This window comes from Canis lupus, chromosome 19 (genome assembly GCF_048164855.1).
Source record: "Canis lupus baileyi chromosome 19, mCanLup2.hap1, whole genome shotgun sequence".
Taxonomy (NCBI): Eukaryota; Metazoa; Chordata; class Mammalia; order Carnivora; family Canidae; genus Canis; species Canis lupus.
In genome coordinates this window covers 17,657,259-17,681,630 of record NC_132856.1, presented here as the reverse complement: position 1 = coordinate 17,681,630, position 24,372 = coordinate 17,657,259, and the positions used below count along the sequence as shown (strand labels likewise).

The 24,372-nt window shown below is 34.6% G+C and overlaps 1 protein-coding gene across 1 annotated transcript in view; it reads left to right on the top strand.

The window, feature by feature from the left end:
• The window catches only part of CNTN6 (contactin 6), a 271,711-nt gene that overhangs the window by 54,464 nt on the left and 192,875 nt on the right, over positions 1-24,372 (top strand). Inside the window, exon 2 of the mRNA XM_072785346.1 lies at positions 3,189-3,324. Within this exon, the coding sequence (XP_072641447.1) occupies positions 3,270-3,324 (55 nt within the window). The 5' untranslated portion in view covers positions 3,189-3,269. The remainder of the gene's footprint in view (positions 1-3,188; positions 3,325-24,372) is intronic.

The following is a 24,372-nucleotide window of genomic DNA, read 5'->3' as shown; positions in this document are numbered from 1 at the left end:
CATTTCAATAAATAGAAACTGTCAGGGAAAAATAGAGATATATGGTCATGTTACCATTATATGATTTTTAAGGGAGATGTAGGTTCCAATGGAGAATTCTATGCAAGTCAAAGAGCATCCATGTGGAGACAATGTATGATACATATGCAAAGTAAATCAAATATAAAAAGAGAGTAGATCCTTGAGCCTATACTGGAAGTATTTACTGAGTAATCTGGCTGGAAAAGAACAGTTAGAAATTTATTGTATAAGGCCTTGAATACCATTCCAAAGGCTTTAGATGATTAGACAGTAGAGAATGATCAAAAGTTTCAGAATGCTGGCATAATGAAACCAAATCTTTGTCTTAGAAAGATAATTTTGGATGTGATATTCACAGGCATGGAAAGAACAAGAGAGTTCAGGCTGGAAGACCATTCAGAGATCACATTGTCTTTATCTTAGATTCCACTACTCTAGGCAAAAGGATCATCATCTGTTTCTTAGACTACAAAAGTCCATGTTTCACTCCATCCCTTCCATTCTCCACATCAGCCAGAGTGGTGTTTGTAAGATATAAATTAAATTCTGTCCTGCTTAAAATCCTCAATTATAATTTGAAAGTATGGCATCCATACTTGTTAACATGGCCTACAGGCCTGGCGTATTCAAGCCTTTTTCTCCTTTTCCAACCTTGTCTCCTGCCATTGTCCTTCTGATTTCATGAAACCAGTTCTTCTCCAGGTCTTTGAAAATGCAAATTTAGTCCTGCCTCATGACCATGTCCTACTTACTCCGTTTTGCTTAGACTGCTACTCTCATTCTTAATCCTTACCCACCTTGATCCCTGCACTCCTACACCCCCCATACCATGTACACCCACTCTTGGCCTGGCTAAGAGCTATCTGTCCTTCAAACTTCAGCTCAAAAATGCTACTTGAACCCCATCTCATAGATCACATAGAGTTCATTTTTTAGTTCAAAACATTACCATATTTACCACAAATAAATATTCACCTGTGTATATATCTGTGTTTGATTTTGTGGTTGATCTGTGTTGATTTTGTTAAGTGTCTGTGTCTCTTATAAGATGGCAGTGATACAGGAGATCTTGGTTCTTGTCTCACAGAGTTGAAGAATGAATCTGGCGGACACAGGAGAGTGAGTAAAGGGACAGAAGCTTATTAAGTAAAGATCCAAAAAAAAAAAAAAAAAAGATACAGAGAAAGCTCACTGAAGTGAGAGGGGTTCCGACAGAGTTGCCCCTGAGGGCCTGAATGTACATCTCAGCATTCTTGGGATTTTGTAAGCCTGCTTCTGTGGGCCCCTACCTAGCCCTGCCTAGCCCTGTTTGTCCCTAACTCAGCAGCACCTTGAGGTGGACAAAGGTTTTTAGATTCATTACTAATACTTAAGTATCTAATGTCTTTCAGAGAATGAATATAAATAAACCGATAAATAAATATTTGTTGAAAACATAAATGAGGAGTTGATATAGAATATTACTTCATTTAAATATAAGGAAGTTGAGTCAGAATTCGTAGGGTAAAAAGAACAGAAAGGGAGAATTTGTGAAAAGACTCTCAACTCAATAACATTATCAACTCAATATAGCCTATTTATTAACTGAATATTAATTATTTTCCCTTGGATTTCTATTCCTTGATTAAATTTGAAAGCATTTAACTTAGATTTTGTAAAACCTTAAAGTTGAATATAGTCAGTTTTTTACTTCAGTTGAAGTAATTAGCAACAGAAAAAAAAGAAAGATTTTTATTTTTAAAAAATTGTTAAGTGGTTTTATTTATTTATTCATGAGAGACAGAGAGAGGCAGAAAAAGAGGCAGAGGGAGGAGTAGCAAGCTCCATGCAAGGAGCCTGATGTGGGACTTGATCCCGGGGCTCCGGGATCATGCCCTGAGCCAAAGGCAGATGCTCAACGACTGAGCCACCCAGACATCCCAAGAAAGATTTTTAAAATTTAAAAATATATCAGGAAATATTCAAAATTTCATTATCTGCTAGCATCACATAAAAAGTCCACATATTTCCAAAAGTATTTAAAATTGCAAGAAAAAGGGCAGCCCAGGTGGCACAGTGGTTTAACACCACCTGAAGCCCAGGGTGTGATCCTGGAGACCCGGAATTGAGTCCCACGTCCAGCTCCCTGCCTGGAGCCTGCTTCTCCCTCTGCCTGTGTCTGTCTCTTTCTGTCTCTGTGTCTCTCATGAATAAATAAATAAAATCTTTTAAAAAATAAAATAAATAAAATAAAATAAAATAAAATTGCAAGAAAACTGTATATGTAAGCTAAAAATCCCCAAAGGGTACTATCATTTGATATGATATACAATCATTTTATCAATTGTAACCTAGATGAGTTTATTCTGAGCTTATTCTATATATATATAGAGAGAGAGAATATATAAAATATATTTTAAGATCATGAGTTTTAAGAATCTCCTTATTAGATTTCTCTTTCAAAGTAAGGAACACAGAACACTTTATCTTAATTTCTTTTTTCATAAGATAGCCTGTCAAAATAAATTAGAGAAAATTATGATATAAGACAATAGGAAAAGCATGTCTCATATTTGAAAGATAACACTTCTAGGAATTCATTTCTTGTAAAAATTTTGTAGCACAATATTAGTTTTAGTTCTAGTAACATTAGGAAAGATCATGTTTCTTAATGAATATATTCTCAAAAATAGTAACAAAAAACTTAGAAAAGTCCATGAAATTTATAAAATCACTGTTAATTAATATAAGATAGAGTAATATTTTATCCTATTCTTAATGGCATAGGATCAGAAATAAGAGCAACAACAGAATTATAGGAGTTGGCTTAATATGTTTTTAATCCTCATTAAGAGCAATTAAAGTCAAAATTATATTAATGAAAGTTTTAATCCACATAATGCATTCAATTGAAGTGCATTCCAGTCCATTATCTACTACCTCAAATCTCATAGCAAATGACATGTGTATCTAAGGTACGAACTGAAATTATGGAAATATGAATTGAAATTATGGAAACTTTGCAAAACTAAATATATATATATATATATATATATGGTAGACATTTAGGTTGCTTTATATTGGATAACAATATTTTATTAATAAATTGAATAATGTTAAAAAATTCATATACATTTTTAAGTATCTAATGTATATTTGTCATTTCATGACAATTTTGTCTCTTTCAGACTCTTGAGCTACTGACTGGAAGATAGACACTTTTTTTCCTGCTGATTGTATGGGAGAAATTTTGACCTTAGAAAGTGGAAATGAGGTTGCTATGGAAACTGGTAATTCTGCTGCCACTCATAAATACTTGTGCAGGTAAAGTGTTTTATTATGATTTTGATTGATAATCTATTAGCATTATACTTCTTTTCTATATGTGAAGCAATTTGCAAATGCATAATACTTATGTTATTTATTTGAATTACTAAGTGATGAACAAAAATTTTAAGGTACTGTCTATGGCTAATATAGAATCCTTAAGAAATGCATCAAGCTCTATTTTTAAACAGAGCTAACATTATTTCAATTATAAATTGTCAAATATGAAATTTTTATTGTAATAGGATGTAATTAAATCATCTTTGCATTAATAAACAATGAAGAATAGTTCTTTTTTATTTCCTGTATAGTCTTTAAAAATTAAGGTTGAAATACCTATTTTTCTCTCAAATTAGAACTTAGTATAAAAAAGCTATATTAAAATAGAAGAAAAAGTGATATAGAATGTTATATCAAAAATAGAAATAACCTTTGAAATTATTCTTTCCATTTCAATGATACATGTTCTTTTACTCAGCCTATATCTATTAATATTGGTGTGTTAATTAGCTTTTGCTGTGTAACAAACCATCCCAAATCTAGTAGGTTAAGTAGGAGCTAACCATGCATTTAGTTGATAAGTCTGAAGGTTGGCAATTTAGGGTAGGTTCACTTGGGCTGTTCTTTTAGTATTGGCTTGAATGAATATCTGTGGTCAGCTCCTGGGTCATCTGGGACTATGCTGGTCAAAGACATTCTTAACTGAGATAACTGGGCTGCCTTGGCCTTGGTTCAAGTGATCACTCACTCATCCCCTGTGGCTCTGGCTCTTCCATATAGTGACTGCTCAGAGTGCCAAGAGAAATCAGGAGCATGCAAAATTTCTTGATGCTGAGACTTACAAACTGTCACAGTGTCATTTCTGCTACATTTTCTTTTAACCATTCGAAATCACAAGACCAGTCTAGGTTCAAGGAGTTTGGAAATATACTTCATCTCTTGATAGAGAAGCTGCGAAGTTATAAAAGAGCTGGAAGTAGAAAAGGGAATAAGAGTGGCCATTTTTCTAAATCATCAACCATAGTCTGTTAAGATCATAGAGTTCTATTCTTAATGGTCAAGTTTACCTATTTGAATTGTCACAGAGCTAGGACATTGGCTAGATTATCTCACTGTCAAAGCAGCCCTTCTACCATATCATGCTGCTTTCCACCAACTGTGTGATAATGGGACTCTTGAAGTTCATATTTGTGTAAAAAAACAAAAACAAAAACAAAAAACAAAAAGAACAGTAACATATTGAGAGAGCACAGAAACCAACATAGTAATTTACAAGCAGAAAAGCAGCAGTTATAAGAGATACATACTTAGTAGCAATTTTAAGAAATGGAAAGATAATACTAATCTTGAAAGCTATGAGAATGCTAAAATATGTAGAAATCAACCATTTGAATCTGAAAACCATGTAAATAAAGGTATTTTTACTACTAGAGAATCCGGTGTTTAGAAGTGCTACATATTTATTCAAAGTGATTACATTATTTTGCTTCATGTCACTTCTAACTCTCTCTAACAAAGATTCAGAGTTAAATAATAATGCTTTTATTTTGTAATAGATTAAAAAAGACAGAGCAGAGTCATCAAGGTGCCCCCAAATTATAAATGTGTGAATAAGAAATTCTCTTCCTACTTCATATTTTGGCTTCCTATCAAAATTTAACATTAACATTTTGCCCTTTAAATATGTATATTGAATCAGTATAGTATCTCTAAAAGAACTTTTGTGTTAAATTAAAATAAATTATTATTCTCAGAATGCATATCAGATCTGAGAAATTCTTTTATTGACTTTTATTTATCCAAATTGGTTGTGATTCAACATGTCCTTTAGCTTTAGTCTAAAGGGAAAAATAATCGTATGTCCTTGGTGCACAATTTCCTTGTAAAAGAACAGATTGAATATATTTTTTTAAGCCATAGCTATTTAAATAAAATAGTATGAGCTAAACATTGTCCCGGAGGTAAGGGTTTTGATAATGATATATACAAGAGTGCATTGCTTTAATTTTATTTATTTATTTATTTAAGATCTCATGATATGTCTCCCTACTTGCAGATAAAGTAGAGAGAAAATTAGATTTTCTTCTTTTTTGGAAAATTATATTATCTGATGATGAAGTGCTCTTTCTATATATATATATATATATATATATATATATATATATAGAAATACATATATCTTCTTTTCTTTCCCAGTTCTTACTTTTTATTAATTCTGAAAGACTAGCAAATCTTTTGTAATTATCTGCTTTTTCCTTCCTATTTTCACTGGTATAATCTTTTGGAAATTTTGATATTTTGAATCTTCTCAGACTCGAATTATTTTAAAGATTTTATCAATTTATTATTTTTAAGATTTTATTGATTTATTTATTTGAGAGAGGGAGAATGAGTGGGGGGAAGGGGAAGGAACAAGGGTGAGAGACAAGCAGACTCTGCACTGAGCAGAGAGCCTGACTTGGGGCTTAATCTCAAGATCCTGAGATCTTGATCTGAGCCAAAACCAAGATTCAGTTACCTAACTGACTGAGCCAGCCAGGCACCCCCTAGGCTCTAAATTAAAACAACTTTTTGCCCCAAAACTCTTCTGTTTTCTTTTTATTAGTTTGCTTTAATTAAATTTACAACTTCTTCTAGCACATTTATTATTGATGTAGGCTCTTGAGCCTTTACTATAAATCATCATCTATCTAGGCATATATTATGATTCTGGAATATTTTTTAAGTTGTGAGTGATTAAAAGTTCTATTATTGTATCTTAGTATTTTTTAATATTATGAGAAAATTAAGGCCCATTTCATTAAGATATCTAACTGCTAATCATATACTTTTAAATTATTTCATTAATGTTTGTGGTAGACTAAATAATGATTCTCAAGGATATCTAGGTTCCAGTATCTGAAAACTGAATTTTACATTAAATAATAAAATAGATATTAAGAATGTGATTAAGTTAAAAAGATCTTGAGATGGGTAGACTATTCTGAAAAACCTATGTGGGATGTCACAAGTACCTTTATAAGAAAGAGGCAGAGTGGGATTGGACACAGAGCAGAAGGCAATATGAAAACAGCAGAAAAAGATTTGAAGATACTATGTTGTTGACCTTATGTATGAAGAAGAGGACTATTAACCAATGAATGAAAGGAATGAAACTCTAGAAGCTATAGAAAAGGGAACAGATGGATTCACCCCCCTGCACCTTTGGAGGGAGTATGGACCTGTAGATACCTTGGTTTCTGCCTCATGAAACCCATTTTGGAGTCCTGACTTCCAGAACTGTGAGAAAATAAGTGTGTTGTTTCAAGCCACCAAGTTGTAATTACTATAGGACCCATAGGAAACCGAAGTATTATGTTTCTTCCTCACTAGACCTTTTGCTCCAGGGTGCAGGGACTGTATCTTCCTGGCACTTGGTAGGGACTCAGTAAACATTTGTTGAATAAATGAGTGAATGAATGAATGAGATTCAATGTTGTTGGTCCTATTTGGATTATCATCCAATAGAAAAAAATTAGTCATATAATTTCCTCTGAGAAACCATTGGTTTAGTCTATCCCAATAAATATGTGTTATGATGTTATTTTCAAAGGGTTTCTGAGATGAAATTCTAGTAATATTTAAAAGTTTCAAATCATTTGAATGGAATGGAATGGAATGGAAACTCCATGAGGGCAATGATTTCCATCTGCTATATTCTCTATTATTTTTCTATCACCTAGCAGATGGTCTAGAAATATTTATCAAATAAACTAAAGAAAACAGTTCCATTCAATTCAACAGATGTGCATTAGGACCTCGTATGTTCCAGGCACTGGGCTAGATGCTGATCTTCAACAATAGGAGGGCCCTGGTCCCTGCCCCCTTTAGCCTGCAGTCTAAAAATGGAAACCAGCAAGTAAGTCGATATATGAAATAAAGCACAAATTGCTATATCAACAACATAGTAGAGAGTATATAACATGGAAATGTTCAAGGAGGACATCTGCTGCCTTTTTCAACCTTCAATCTATTTATATATTTTATCTAGCAAATCTCTAGATTTTTGCTAAAATAAAATGACAGAGAAGCACTCCATTTGTGTTTTAATGAGTGTAGGAGGGATCCCTGGGTGGCGCAGCGGTTTGGTGCCTGCATTTGGCCCAGGGCGCGATCCTGGAGACCCGGGATCGAGTCCCACGTCGGGCTCCCGGTGCATGGAGCCTGCTTCTCCCTCTGCCTATGTCTCTGCCTCTCTGTCTCTCTCTGTGTGGCTATCATGAATAAATAAATAAAATCTTTAAAAAAAAAAAATTAGTGTAGGAGTGTACCCAGGGCCTTTGTAAAGTGAGAGTCTCCCTGGAAATGAAATTTACACAGAAGCAGGACAATTCAAGGGAAGAAAGGCACAGTTGTTTTTGTTTTTGTTTTTGTTTTTATTCTACCTTTGGAACTTTAAGTAAGATAAGCCGATGAAATGGCCCTTTCTCATTTAAAGGTAGTTTACATTGAGATTCTGTCCCCATGACAGAAAGAATCTTGTCTAATGCGGGTTAGAAAAAAAAAAAATATGTAAATTACTGGAGATGCTGAGGTTAGGCTGAGCATGGAATTCTACTCAGGAGAAAGCCTACTCACTGCTGGGAATGAGGAACAGAATAAATAAAAGAGTGACAAAAAGACACAGTTTTTCTTGAAAGGAAAAAAAGCATCAACAGGTTTAGTATAGACTCAGAAGTTTTGAGTTTTAGCCCCCAAATTAGTGGAGACATGTGCATGTCTTTAGGGTAGGGAAAACATAAATATTAATGGAATAATTTGGAGACTACATTGATAAATGGGTGAAAACTCTAATTTTCTTTTACACAATGCACAGGAAGTTTTCACAAAGAAATATTTTGATCTTAAGATAAATATTAAACAAAGTAGCTAGAGCAAATCTATAGTGAGTATAATGAAGAAGCTGAAAAACCATGTAGGATCAGATTTTGTTAATGCTAGAACGTCACAAGTGTGAGAAATCCAAGTTTCTTTATATCTTATACTTTACTATGATTTTTGTGTACAATTTGATAAATTATAGGCATATTGCAAAATTCAACTTCTCACGTTTAAAAAATGTGACAATTGTAAAAAAAATTTATTTTAAAGATCTTATTTGTTTATTCATGAGAAAGAGAGAGAGAGAGAGAGAGAGAGAGAGAGAGAGGCAAAGACAGAAGCAGGCTTCCCTCAAGGAGCCCGATGCGGGACTCGATCCCAGATCCCAGGATCACCCCCTGGGCCACAGGCCAACACTCAACTGCCGAGCCACCCAAGTGTCCCTAAAACATTAAATAATAGGATAAAATAATAAACAGCTGAATCACGCACTGTGTCTGCTTTGGGTTATCTGGGTTTAGAGATAGCATTATTTTAAACACAGTACCTAATACATGCTTGGCAGTCCTTAAGAATAGTGCCAATGAAGGTCAATGGCTGTATTATGTCATAGAACATAATAAGAAATAGCAGCCCTTACTGGTTATAAAGAACTTTATTTCCATGGCATGCAATATTCATATCATCTTATGAATTTCTTCCTATTCTATCTTTAACTTTATTTATTTTAACAAAATATTATCATTTAAATGGTAATTTTCCTAAACATTCCACTTGGTTCATAAATGTAAGTGGCTTATCTATGTGCCATTTGTATTTATTTTGTTAGGGCTGAGCACTCTGTACATTATCTTATAAAATTATGGACTGAATCCCTATCTATTTGGTCAGTCCTGAAGAAGTACATAGTGGTTATGCACGATGAGACTCATTTTTGTTTCAGAGAGAAACTGAATTATTCAAGGAAGTGAAGCTAGAGCTAGTCACATTTATTGGCAGAATAGTATTAAAGGCCTCTTTTAGGCTTTCTAACTATTGTGTTATGTCATCAGGGTCTAACAAGCTGGTTTTTCCCTCTCTATAATTACTCTTGAGGAATAAAATGAGACTAGGAATTCCAAGTCTTTCCTGCCACTATTTATGTGCAGTATCTACTGGGAAGTGTGGTTATATTATTATCAAAACTTCTCCCAAAGTAATGGATTTTTAAAACTTGAATACAGTTGTTTTTAGGACTTATACCAACAATTGAAAAAAAAAAAAAAAAACACACCCTATGTGTCAGTATTTTTACATAGTTTGCTGTTTTGCAAATGGAGTAGCCTGAAATTGAATCTGGGAAAAAATCTACCTCCTTCTAAACACTCACAATCAGAGAACTACGATAAGGAGACATTGAAAATTATTTATGATTGCTTGAATTTTATTCTGTTTCAAGCATAACCTTTTATTGAATTGAGAACCAGAGTAAATGAACTACCTGAGAGAGGAAAACCACAAGGATGGAAATATGTACTGTGACCACGATTTCTTCAAAGAAGACGATGTATCACACAGCAAATCCATGAAAATTGGCAGATGTAATAAACCTACTTTGCTCAAGGATCCCAGAAGCACATAATAGATATTCCTTTGGGTCAGAGGGTGATGAATATTGAGTACATCACAACCCACACTCTGCCTACGGTCTTGTTCAGATTTATTGTTAGCATAATAGCACCTTTAGGAATGGAACACCAGGCTATATTTTTAAGTCAAGTGACATCTTTGCAATTTCTAATAGAGATGACCCAATTTAGAAATGCTGAAAATGCAATGCCTACTGATAAAGGTGTTTATATGATTATAAAATCTTCCTCCAAAGTAATTGATTCTTAAACTCTAAATGAAATTGTTTTTTGGATGGATAACATCTAGAAAAAAAATTTTCTGTTTTGTCAGCACTAGAAGGAAATGATTGGTATGCAGATAAGGATGTTGGCCTTTAGTAGATGGGAATATTGGGAATTGTGCTTTCGATTCCAAATCTTTGAAAAAGAGAGTCAACTTTTCTCTGGAGGTAATAGCATCAGGTAATATTTTTATTTTAAGGGTGCCATAAATAGCTTAACCACAAATTGAAGATAACATGGGCATTCTGGTAGTTTTTCTTCTCCTACTTAAAACTTATCCTGAGACTTACAATCACCCTCCTTATGGCTAGGAAAAAACTAGTCAATCTGACTTTTTTTCAGCCTTTTTTCATCTCAAATTATAGTAAACTCCCCTTTGCTCACTACACTAGAGCCATAATTCTTTCTTATGCTCCCAGAAATACCAAGATTTTTCTCTTCTGAGATTCTTCTCTTCCTGTTCAGTTGCTTGGAACACTTTTCTTCAAATCTCTCTGTAGCTGGATTTTTCCCTATGCCCTTATTCAATTAGTCTCCTCCATGGAATGATCTCTTAGAACCTATCAAGGTAGCTAGCACTTGGTCCCACCATTAACCCCAATTACTTTTACTACCTCTTTTTTTTTTTTTTTTTACTATTTTTAATGCACTTGTTACTATCTGGAATTAACTTATACATTTGTTTATTACTTGTCCAGTTTTTGTGTACATCGAGTAGAATACAAGCTCTATGCAGGTAAAAATATTTCCACCCGTGTATGTGGCTGCATCTCTTAAATATACTAGAGTATCTGACACATGGTAAGCACTCAAAAAATATTTTTAAATGAATTAATAAATGACTGACCTCTTGGGATGCCTGGGTGGCTCAGTGGTTGAGCATCTGCCTTTGGCTCAGGGCATGATCCTGGCGTCCGGGATCCAGTCCCACATCAGGCCCCTTGCGGGGAGCCTGCTTCTCCCTCTGCCTGTGTCTCTGCCTCTCTCTCTCCATGTGTCTCATGAATAAATAAATAAAATCTTTTTAAAAATTTTATAAATAAATAAATAAATAAATAACCACTCAAAGTAAGCTGCCAATACTACATAGGGATAATCTAATATCCACAAACACTTAAAATTTTATTATATATTATTAGAATCTACTTTTAAACACATGCATTTTAGTCACAATATACCATTTGTTTTCAAGCACTTTTTTTACTCTTTAAAAAATTCATGATGTATACTGAACACATGGAGTTTGCTCAGGCACACTTGACCTAGGCAGGCATAATTTTAGAGTTGTTTGTTCAAGGACTAGCATACGTGAAACACAGTCAGTGTTATTTTAATAATATTGGGTAGCAGATACCCACTGATATTGTGTCACAAATAATCTGAATATTTAAAGCCTTTGAGCTACATTTCATCTCAAGATGTATTTGTCCATTCCTTCCCAGTTCCAGGGTTATCAATCAAGTCAATCCCCCACTACCTCTCCTCTAGACTTCTGTAGTAGCCTCCTATGTGTTCTTCCTAATTTGAAGCATCCTATGTATCTTTCCCAAGACATAGCTTATTGACACAGACTACTATCAAGGCAAATCTTCATCAAGTACAGAGGATTTTGTCATTACTCTATGTCAAGATCCAATTTCTTATGAAGTTCAAACCATCTAATCAAGCATTCAAATTCAATTTCCTTCAACAAATATTGAAAGTTCTCCAATTAATTTAATTCAACCTGTGTCCTGAGCCATTTCTTCTCTTTCTCTCCTTCATGTATCCTTCATATAAGTCAGACGGTACAACCAATGAGATCTCTGCACTTTTTTTTTCATTCCTCATATGAATGTCTCCACCTGCACTGCCCTTCTTCAGATCTACTTTCTTCTAATGAAGTCAGATCCAGTCTTTCTTAGTGATGGTGAAATGTAAACTCCATTCTGAATAATCCTCCAAGCAACAAATAATTTGCTTTTTCCTACTACTTATTCCATGAAGTAGAATTTTATTTCCACATACTTTGCTTAAAAAGAGGTCATTTTCTGCAGATATGTACTCATTCTGAGAAATATATTGTATTTATTTTTGTTGACAATAAATTTATAAAGATGGAATGCTTAGTTCTAAAAGGAAAATAAAAACTAACCTTTAATATTTGATTAGTTATGCCTTATACCTAATGCTTTATAGTTTATAAAGTGTTTTATGTGCAGTGTTTCACCTATTCTTGAAAGTGAGCAGAGAAAAGATTGTAATCTTCTCTACCTGGAGAAACTGAAATTCAGAGATACAAGACTTATCAGGGACCATAAGACTAAAAAATAGCAGAGTTTATGATGAGAACCCAAAGCTTAGATGAAAATTTTGTTCAGTATTTATTCAAGGCATCACTTGTATCACTTCTTGACATGGATTCAAATTTATGTAACTGTTGGGTTTTTTTGAGTTGGTATCAATTGTATTTAGAGGCCAGGTTCCACTCAGAGTGTAATAATATTTAAGGAGGCAGTCTCCAAAATTTTATGAGCAACAAATAAAGGAATAATAGTTATAGGCATATAAATTCAATGGGTGGATATTTGTTTTATATACATTAAAAACAATATTAATTTTAATATACAAATTAAAATTATAGACAAAATAAACACATAGAATTTCTAACATTTTCTTTCCTCATTATCAATAGTTCACCTTGTGTACTCCTTGTGCCCCACTTTGGAGATTATGCATTTTAAAGATAAAGGATCTGTCTTATGTGGAAGGGTCACAAGGGAATAGAAAGCCATCTGCACTTACAGCAATTCTCAACTCATCATAATAATGGGGAATATTTGGGATAGAAAAGTAGCCATATTTGAAAAATTGTGATTAAAGCAAAATGGGTAAAATTGGGAAAACAGATTTAATATATCATATTTCATTAAAATATTATGCAAATCTTAGGAACACACATGCAGTCCTCTAGTACCCTTATTTAAAATTGTAGATATATATATCAATTGCCTATTGATCTGCAACTAATTCAGATTAGTTGCAGATTGTAATTCGGCAGGTTGTCTAGATATTTCCTCCCCTGATTTCACTTTGTTTCTCTCATGTGGCTTCATTGAATCAGAATCAGAGAAAACTAGAAGGTTAGAGCGAGGGAGAGAGAGGGATCAATTATTCAGAGTGTTATAAGTCATGATAAGGGGCTGGATTTTGTCAGAGTATCTCTGAATTATACAGATTTTGTACATCTGCATTGTTATCTGTATCTTTTTTTTTTTTTCAAAGAAATACCTTAGTATATTTATTTTTAAAGACTCGCGTGAGGACCTTTCCAAATACTATGCCAGAAACCCACCTCCAGCAGCTCAGATTTAATCATGTTCAGTTTGGTTATTGGGATTAAGTTTTAAGTGTCGGTTCAATGAATTTTCACAAATTGAACCCACTCAGTATAACCAGCACTCCAACCAAGCTGCAGAAATTTTCCAACATCCCAGAAGTCCCTCCAAACACAGTTGAGACTCAAAGGGATAACCATTATTTGACTTATGATCACGTAGATTAGTTTTTATATTTTACATGAAAAGTTTATGTAATATATAACTTCTCTGTGTCATATATATATAATCATGTATATTATATGTATGATTATAATACATATAAAATCATACAGTATGTATTTATTTTTCCCATCTGACTTTTTAAATTTAATGTGAACTTTGTGGGATCCACCCAGGTTGTTGTGTATAACAGGAGTTTGCTAATTCCCATCTGTGTATAGGATTCCATTGTATGAATCTTTCCCAGTTTATCTTTTCATTATACTCTTGATGGGCATTGGAGTTTATATATTTTAATTTTTAATTTATTTTTCCAGCTTTATTGAGGTATAATTGACAGAATTGTATAAATTTAAGGAGTACAGTGTGATGATTTGACATACTTACACATTGTGAAATGACTCCTTTAATCAAGCTAATTAAGATATCCATCACCTCACATAGTCAAAGGGTACAAAATATTTTGTACTAAAGAATTAGTACTAATTTCAGAAACAAACATAACAGCCTTGAATGCTGCTCAAAAGAAAAAAAAATCTCAATCTGAAAATGTATCTAATAGGTTATCAGAAAAACAGATGAAAAGAACTCTTCTCCCTTCTCCTAATTAATAAATCAAACTCACGTCTAACAACACGTCTGCTCACTTTACCAAAAGTTCACAATGGAGAGATTTAGTACGTACAGAACTAAAACCAACATTTGAACAAAGAACAAAACCCTTCCCAAATACTCACTAGCTCTATAATCAGTTCTCAACTCCGAGACAGGAAACAATGATCATTTCTTATACCAAAGGGCAGGGAGGTTTGTGTGTTTTACCTGTATTTGTATGCCTAGGATGCACAATGTAGCAAATGCATGCTACATTTGTGATTGAAGCTCTACACAGCCACAATTGTGCCACTAAAAAGGGAGAGAGGTTCAAATCCCCCATCATCTCCATAGAAGTCTTATTCAGAATCACCAATAATTGAAGAAGAGTGCTTTCTGGGAACAAATGATCAGAATCAATCTTATAGCCACTGTATCTCTTAATAATTGCCAATTGTTCTTTCCATTTTGTACTCTTTATATAATAATGCTAAGCTAAATCCAAGGCCATAAGTATAATTTAACATACCCCCAAGTTTCAGTCTCTCTTAAATAGAAGTTGACAACTTGCCAAAATATCTGGGGCATGATGAAATATTTGTGGGAGCTCGACCATGCTTTGTGCTGGAGAGCATAATCCCAGAGTCCAAAGCACATGAGGATTGATGATGCAGATGGGTTTTTAAATTTTATTATTTACTTATTTTTTAACAGATAGATTATTATTTTTATTGACATATAGTTGACATATAATGTTACAGTTTCAGGTGTACAACTTAGTGATTCCACAAGTCTATACATTAGGCTATGCTCACCCCAAGCGTAACCCCCAGCAGATGGATTTTGTTTCATTAGAGAACTAGTACCAGAAAAATCATCTCCTGTTCAAATGCTAGGTTTTTCTGTTTACCACCTACTTGGATATTCTGTCTCTTTGTGTCTGCCTATTGCCTTTATTTTTACAACATCAAAATCATTTCATATGAGAATACAGAAACAGGAAAAGGAGGCAGAAGTAAAGTCAGACCAGGGAAAATAATCTGTGTCTGAGGATTGGCCTCTTAGCCTCATTACAGTTTGGCCCTTGATAACATTTGAGTTTATAATCCATGTACCTAAGGATGACCACAACCCTTTACGGTCTTGATATCCAATGGTTTAAAGATGAAAAGCATTACAACTTACTATTTGTTAATAATTCTGATGAAAGAATGTACAAGTACAGCACTGCTTCTTTCAGCTAAAAGGCATTTTGGGACTCATCTATGAATTTTATTTATCCATCTTATGCTGTTCCCTTGGGTAATTATGAGTGAATTGCTCTGTGCGTTCTTTCATCAAACAATTTCTGATTGTTATTTTGAAATTATTTTCAAGAGCATCATGGATAGAACGTAGTCATACATGAGTAATGCTTTTTATTTATAAACTCTAGTGCTGTGGTCGAGTTGTCAAATACCACAATTTCATGGCTAAGGCCGTACTATACTCTGCTGTTCCATCCTTAAGAGCTCATTGATTAGTCTGCCTGTCTGTCAATATGGTCAATCAGTTAATTCAAGGGACATCCAGACACTCCAAACAAACTATTAATGGGAGGAGACAGACTGAAATATATGTTTGGCAACTGATGTGTTAAGAAGGGAAACACTTAGCCAATCTATAATCATTTGATTCTTCTCAATTTACATGACTGCTTATCTTCAGTAGAAACCCAAGTGATGATCAAGAGAAATCTGAATCCAGAAAAAGAAAGACTAACAACCTTGGCTTAGCTAAAATTATATTTCCAAATTTCTTTTCCCTGTATGGTTTTATTTTTTTTACTTTTTATTTTTTAAAGATTTTATTTATTTATTCATGAGAGACACAGAAAGAGAGAGGGGCAGAGACACAGGCAGAGGGAGAAGCAGGCTCCATGCAGGGAGCCGGAGGTGGTACTCCATCCCAGGTCTCCAGGATCACACTCCGGACTGCAGGCGGCGCTAAACCGCTGCGCCACTGGGGCTGCCCTCCCTGTATGGTTTTAGATTAAAGTTGACCAAAAAGGAATTTTGGGTGAAACCTATAAGGTAGAAATGACACATTTCTCTGAAAGCTATATGTAAATATGTAAATAATTGTGAGAGAGACAGAGATAAGCTAAGAGCTTCTGCTCGTCTCTTTTTTTCATATCCAGCTTTTGTCCCAACTGCTGGCATTGCTGATCATCAGTGACTGCAAAACCATGCTCTAAACTTTTCACTTTATTTGACAAACCTTGAACCATTCTGAATTTCCAAATGCTACCAAGAATTTTGACTTTGATAAATAATCAAATACTTAGCTTTTTTTGCATATTTTCTTAGGACTATCAAGTTACATATGTGGCTGAAGTTATATTTCATCTTAAATTTTATGAGAAAAAGAGTACTTTTAATATTCTTATTCATTTATACTGTGCAAAATTCTTTAATTATACCATAACAATTAACAAAAATATGAAGTAGGAAGGAAAAATGTTATTCTCTCCTTTATGTATAAAAAAATGAGTAAAGCTATCTTCTAAGACTCTCAGTTAATAGTAGACCTGAGTCGAAAACCGAGAGTATCTATTTAAATTGCAAACTTCCTTGGGAGGGGAAATGCTTGATCTCTAGAGCCCTTTGATTTCAAGAATTTGATATTCCAGGAAGATACAGATTGAGGTCTTAGCATAAATCAGAATAATCAAAGTGCAACTTAAAACATTATATGAAGTTCAAAAATACTTCTTTTTTGTATTGCTTGTATTACCCAAATCGTATCACAGGGGACGTAGAGAGCCAAATTAAGAGTGTCAGAAGTTACATATTCCATGACCAACTCTTTTCTCCTTCCCTTATTCCTTCCTTACATACACTGCTGTGCTTAGCTTTGAACATGGACTTTGGAAAAGGACATACCAGGGTATAAATCTGATTGCTGCCCTTCAGATAGTTGGCTACCCTAAAATTGCCTACCTTTCTCAGCATAGTCCTTTATAATAGAGATAACAACTACTTCATAGAGTGAGTTTGACACACTACTATTTACATTCGCATTACTATAGACATGTAAGAGTGGAGGGTACCTACCACAGTGCTCAATAAATGATAGTTAGTGATTACAGTAGGAATGGAGCTAAGAGTCTGTTAATAGTAACAGTTAAAGTAGCAGCAATGACCATGACTGCTACATTGAGTTCGTATCTCTAAGGGCAGATCTTTATACTCAGTCAACTGGGAAATTTACTGTTTTCCTTTGATCCCTGGGCTTTGGCTGGCTACTTAGGGCTTCTTACTTCTCTGAGTCACATATCCAATGTTAAAAAGGCTATGCTCCACCTCCATTACACTAAGTGAATAACTGGATGATTATGATCATAGATAAAACCCCAAACTTAAATGAAGGAAAAAATACGGGTTTCAGAAAGAGATGGGAAGAACTGTGAAAATTCAGAAAAAAAAGCCCAAAATTTTGCTTCAAAATTTCATTTCAAAATTTTGGCTAAAGAATCAATCTGCTTTCCATAAATCAGGTTTTTCTCAGCTTCAGTGCTATTGACCTGATAATCAGATTTTGAGCCAGATCATCCTTTGCTATGTGGGACAGTCCTGTGCATTGTAGAGTGTTTGGCACTATCCCGGGCCTCCAGACTGGATACCCCCCAACCAAGTCATGATGATCAAAAAGTGTTTCCAGACTCAAAAAGTCTACTGGGAATCAGAAGTGCCCCCCACTGAAAACAATTTCTGTATATAAGAAATCTCATAATCTCTAAGCAGCTATTAGCAATACTTAGCCTTCTGGTGAAAACTTAGCCTCTGATATCATACCACTCAAACCTACTATAGCTGTTGAGTCTTCAGACCTAGGAACTCCTACCCTGTCTTATTGGACCATCTCTCCAAATAGGTCAATTCCCATCAAATGCATTCCCCTTGTACTCTCTGGAAAGAATAACTACATGAAACTCATACTTCTGTCTTTCCCAACTTTATACTTCCTCAAAGGTCCTTTAAAAATAGTATTTTTCACTGCTCTAAACCCCAGTTTACTCTTTCATCAATTTTTTATTACTTGACCAGTCTTCCAAAAAAAGCAGGATTATATTGGCTTCTGCAGATACTACTGGTAATAAAGATATTTTAGAAAACCAAAATGGGCTTTAACCTAAAAGAGTGTATCAGGAAAGAGGGAATAAGACAGGAAATTAGCGAACTCTCAATGACTCTCAGTGAGCACCTACCACATGCCAGCCTCTAGACTAAGTAGACTGTATATATATTCTCATTTAGTCTTTACGGTAAAAACTCACATGAAGAAACTGGGGCTGAGATAGATTAAGTTTTCAACACTGCACTGTAAGTAATTGGCCATTCCAGATTGTTCTGCCTGACTCAGTATTCTGTGCCCACTTTAGTGTACCCATATAACAGCATTCAGGAATTCCTGTGAAAAGTGGGAACAGCCGGCATAACCATATTTGTGTGTGGTGTGTGTGTGTGTGTATCTATCTCACACCTTAAGCCTACTTTTAAAATGTTAATCATCTCACTAAAATCTGAATCAACTATGTCTCAGAGGATCATAGAGAATAGTCAGATTTTTTGATAAGCAACTCATCTACTTCAGAGTGAAGACAAGTTTCTATCTACAGACCTGTCATGAGGCAAGCTGTCTCTTTTTAAAAATGATTTAGAGGCAGCTGGACTCCAGTCTGCTAGTCTGTTAGTGTCTAGCTTGGCTATTCATCATCAGAGGCAGGAATCTTTGCCCATTTCACATAAGGTACGTGTCTTCCTACTGGAAGATCTTTCTCCAGAAGTGGATGGGTTCAGGCCAAGGTCTCGTCTTGCGAAATAGAGACAGATCTCAGCACTATTTATATCACACTTGAACTGACTCTGTGCCATTGCTCATTTAACCTACTTGTCTTCCCATCTAAAGATGTTCTTTCCCTTCTGGCCTCCCTACCAGCTGTGACATCACGCCAGGCAAACCTTAAGGAGAGGACATTTTTAGGGATTGTTCTATTTGTTTTGTCCTAGAAAAGTTTAACATCCTTGCTGTAGATACAGGGAGTGATTGTATATATTATCTTCTTTCTTCTTTGCTGTAGGAGTTAATCAGTCCAGTTCTGCTTATTACTGACTCATCTCTGGCTTCTTCATTTGGAAATCTAGCCCTTATGCTAAATGTTCTTATATCATCTGGCAGTTTGCTTAGACTTTAGTGTGAATGCTCCAATAAAAATAGCTATCTTCATTAAGCTTTTTAACATGTGCCCAATATTGTGCTAAGTGCTTTACATGAATGATTTCATTTAATTTTCAGAAAACTGTGAAGGGAAATAGATATTATTATCTCCATTTTAGAGAGAGGAAACTAATGAAGGGAAGCTAAATAGCTTTTGAATTTCACATAGTTAGTATGTGGCACAGTTGGAATTGGAACCCAGATTCGTCCAATCCCAAGACTAAGGATATTCCATTTATCACACTGCCTTCCAGTGAGTTCCTTTGGAATTATTTTTTATTACTTGATCAGTAATATTATTTTCATCTTCATTTTATTTTTGTTGACGAAATGAATGCCTTTGTAAAATCTTCAAAGACATAAAAATTGGATTAAAAACAAAACAGTCTCTGGAAGTTCTCTTTTCCTAATTGTGTGTGTGTGTGTGTGTGTGTGTGTGTGTGTGTATAAGGAACCTAGAATAATGGACTATACCAGTATTCCAATCTAAAATATGCTTCTACTTTCTCTCTGACACCAGAAAAGTCATGTTTCTTCTCTAAACTTCAGTTTCTTTATTTGTAAACTGATGGGATTGGATTTATGAATCCTTAATTCCTTTCTATCTTTGATATTCTCTGATTTTTTTGATGCATAGGGTATTTCTGTCTCATAAAGGACTTGTAAAATACACTGGAGACACCACCAGTAATAGGAAATACTACCTCCACTGCTACTTACCTTTGTGCTCATTCAAATATCTCCATAATGTCTCTCCCCAGAGATTCTAAGCATTTACTTAATTTAATATAGCCCTTTATAAAATGGGTCTTTTCCGAAAATATCGCTTGAGGCATTTCTTTAGTACCCACACAATACATTCGCTTTTACAAAGGCTTTATTTTTTTCCCCTAAGAATTTCCTGTTCATTTAGCTACAGCCAGAGGTAAAGCTAACAAATTTGTACATCTCTTCAGAGGCACCCAATTTACTAAATGCCTTTTAATTGGCATGGGAGCCTATAGAATGTCCTCTGAGAGACAATGAGAAGAATTATTTCTTTAAATACACAATGTATGTATTTATGTAGTATATGCTTTCATATTGAATCTTTTTTTAATGCATTAGAGTGGACTCTGTCCCGAATTGAAATTATTTAGTTGCATCACATGGAATTTCCAAGTTTCCTATCACAAACATTCTCGTCAGGTTTCCTGTCATAAATGGAACTCAGTAGATTGAATGATGGTAATGACAATCACTGAATCCTTTTTTTTTTTTTTTTTTTTTTATGATAGTCACACAGAGAGAGAGAGAGAGAGAGGCAGAGACACAGGCAGAGAGAGAAGCAGGCTCCATGCACCGGGAGCCCGACGTGGGACTCGATCCCGGGTCTCCAGGATCGCGCCCTGAGCCAAAGGCAAGCGCCAAACCGCTGCGCCACCCAGGGATCCCTGAATCCTTTTTTTATATATATATTACAGATGATAATTATGGTAGGAAGTACAATTAGTAACTGTTTGTGTGGACTTTGGGGTCCACAGTCATCTCATAAAACCTTGGTCATCCATTCAACAACTGTTAGTCACATATCTCCTACTGCTCACTTCTGAATCCTTGTGCCTAACTCAGTGAGGGACACACAGGAGAAACTCAAATAAAATTAAATTAAGATACCAAGAACTATGCTATAGGTAAAACTGACATGGGCTCAATCCTTACAGAGCTTTTAGCCCAGTAATTTTATCCTTATACACACACACACACACACACACACACACACACACACCTGTGATTAGTGCATGCAGACTCCTGTCTTTAAGAGTTTATAATAGGGAAAGCGCACTTCTTTTGGGGAATTCAATGAAACTACTTTGAGGAATTAACTTTATGAAATCTGAATAATAATTGACCATTAATTAGATAAAGTAGAGAAAAGATATTTATGACACAGGCAAAAATAAACAACAAAGAAAGTAGATGGAAGGAAACAGAGGTAGCTCAAGGCCAACAGAAGGGTAGTACAGATAATAATAGGGAGAACATCAGATAAGACAATAGGGAGAGGTAGGGACCAAGTCATACAGGACTTTGTAGGACCTTTTGCAAATTATTAAGCATTTTTCCCTTTGTCTAAAAGTAATCCAGTCATTAAGTGATTTCCAGGTGGAAGAGGGAGGTAGATGGGGAGAGAAACAACAAAGACATGATCAGATTTATATATTGAAGAGACTGCATTGGCCACTCAATGGTGACTGTATAGAAAGAATGAGAGTTAAAAGGCAATCATAGTAATCAAGGCAAGAAAAAAAAATCAGTGGTTTGGCTTAGAAATCTGACTGTGACAATAGAAGTATTTGAAAAGATTGAGGACCTAATCCAAGGGTTAAAAATTGGACTTAACATTTTATAGAGAGATAAGAGGAAGGTAGACTTCCCAGGTATCTGATGAAGTATTCAGTTCAGTGATGGTACCATTTTCTGCATAAGAAAGATAACCAGATCTGGAGTTTGATCATGAATTCCTTAATCTGCATAAGCTTATTATTCTTACAGAAGTATGGACCACAAAAATGGCTACCCATGGAACAAAAAGAATAAGGCTGAGTTAGAGCCATGGTGAATTTGGGAATCATTATGTCATGGGTATGAATAAAATTTAATAGGCAGAGACGAAAAAAGGGGCACCATGACCAAATGTGAGGCAACTTGACTCAAGCTGGTTAGTTGAAGAGAATGGCTGATGGAGAATGTTTAGCAGGTAAAAGTGATAAAGTTCAAACAAAAAAGATATAAAGCAAGCTAGAGTGTTGTATCACAGAGCATTTTTTGGTGAGGAAACAGCCTATGACAATTGATGAGTCAAGTACATGAAGACTGCTTGAAGTACTTGAGTACTATAGAAATACCTATAGATGCTATGATGAGCATGTCACTTGTAACCTTAACTGAACTATATATGTTTATTTAAGAAATTAATAGTAAAGTAGAATTTAGTGAATGGCAGGTAAGAAAATAGAAACTGCATATAGAAGCCAATTTATAGAGGTTAGCTTTGATGGAAGTAAAGATGTTTATAATTTGTTGGGGAATAAAATACACTACACATGGCTCAAATTATCACACCACAGATTGTCTGCATTACAGAGAAAGAGACTTCCAGAGATACCTGGGTGGCTCAGTGGTTGAGTCACTGCCTTCAGCTCAGGGTGTGATCCTGAAGTCCCAGGATTGAGTCCCACATCAGGCTCCCTGCATGGAGCCTGCTTCTCCCTCTGCCTATGTCTCTGCCTCTCTCTGTGTGTCTCTCATGAATAAATAAATAAAATCTTAAAAAATAAGAAAGAGACTTCCACATTGGCAAAACATGCACATTCCACTCTAACCAAATGATCAAACTTAGCATCACTAGTAAAGGGACCAACTGAAATAGTATGCTTCTTAATAGAATAAGATGTATAGAACATCATCTATGCCATTTTCTTGCCAAGAATGTTTAGCCTAAATCTGATTTTGAGAAAACCACCATAGACTTCAGGTTGAGAAACTCCATTGCGAAGGCCCTTCAGAAATCTTGATATGGTAAAGTAGAATATAAGGAAGTGTTCCAAATTAAAAGAAACTAAAGAAATTGTATTGAAAATGCAGTTTTGATGCGATTCTGAATAACATAATCAGAAATAAAGACTATATGTTTTTGGCCAGCTGGATAAATTTAATACAGATTAGAATGAAATGCTGTATCTATGTTAATTGTATCAATTGTGATAATACTATCATGATTATTGAAGGATAATAGCCCTTTATTAGGAAATAAATGCTGAGACATTTAGAGATGAAATGTAATATTCTGCAATTTTTGTTACATCAATAAATCACATTGTTACCATTTCCAGCACACTTACTTTCCTTGTTTCAAATATTCATTCAAGATTTTGTCTAGCGTCACATTTCCTTCCACCTGAAGAGCTTCCTTTAATATTTCTTTTAGTGCAGATCTGCTAACAACATAGTCTAAGAGTTTTTGTTTGTCTAAAGAAAATCTTTATTTTCCCTTCATTTCTGAAAGATACTTTCACTGGGTATAGAATTGTGGGTAGACAGATGTTTTTGTTCAGCCTTTTAAAGATATGCTCCATTTTTTTCTGACCTTCTTGATTTCTGAAGGTAACTGTACAATTTTTGTATTTGTTTTTCTGATGTATGTGTTATTTCTCTGTGTTGTCTTTAAGATTTCCTGTCTGCCTTGATTTTTTTCTGTTTGAATATAATTTCCTTAAATATTTTTAATCCTGATTAGTATTTCTTCTACCTTGGTCTTATTTTCTGCTTGTGAGATTCTAATTACATTTGAAATAGTTTCATATTATCTAACAGCCCTTGGAGGCTCTGTTCTGCTATTCTTTCTTTATGATTTAGTTTGGGGACTCTTATTAACTCAACTTCAGTTTCACTGATCCTTTGCTCAAATGTGCCAAGTCTGCTGATGAGACTTTTGAAGGCTTTCTTTATCACTTTTTTTTTTCATTTCTAACTTATCCAATTGACTTTTGTTTAAATTATCCTACCGATGTTACCTATTATCTGTGTTTTCCATTGGAGCTTTAATGCATTTAATCATAGTTATTTTAAATTTTCTATGTGATCATTCCAGTACCTGTGTTATATCTCATTCCGGTTCTGTTGATTGCTTTGTCCATTGGTAGTATTTTTTTTTCTTTGTTTTCTCATATGTTTTATATTTTCTTTGCTGAAAGCTGCACATCTTGGACAGAATAGTAGAAACTAAATAGTTTCTGTTCCTGGGAGTAGGCATGCTTTTACCTCTAGTGTGGGAGTTTGAGTGAATCTAGCCAACAGAGAGGTACCGGATTTATATTTGCTGTGAATATCCTCAGTGTACCACTGGTTTCAACTCTTTT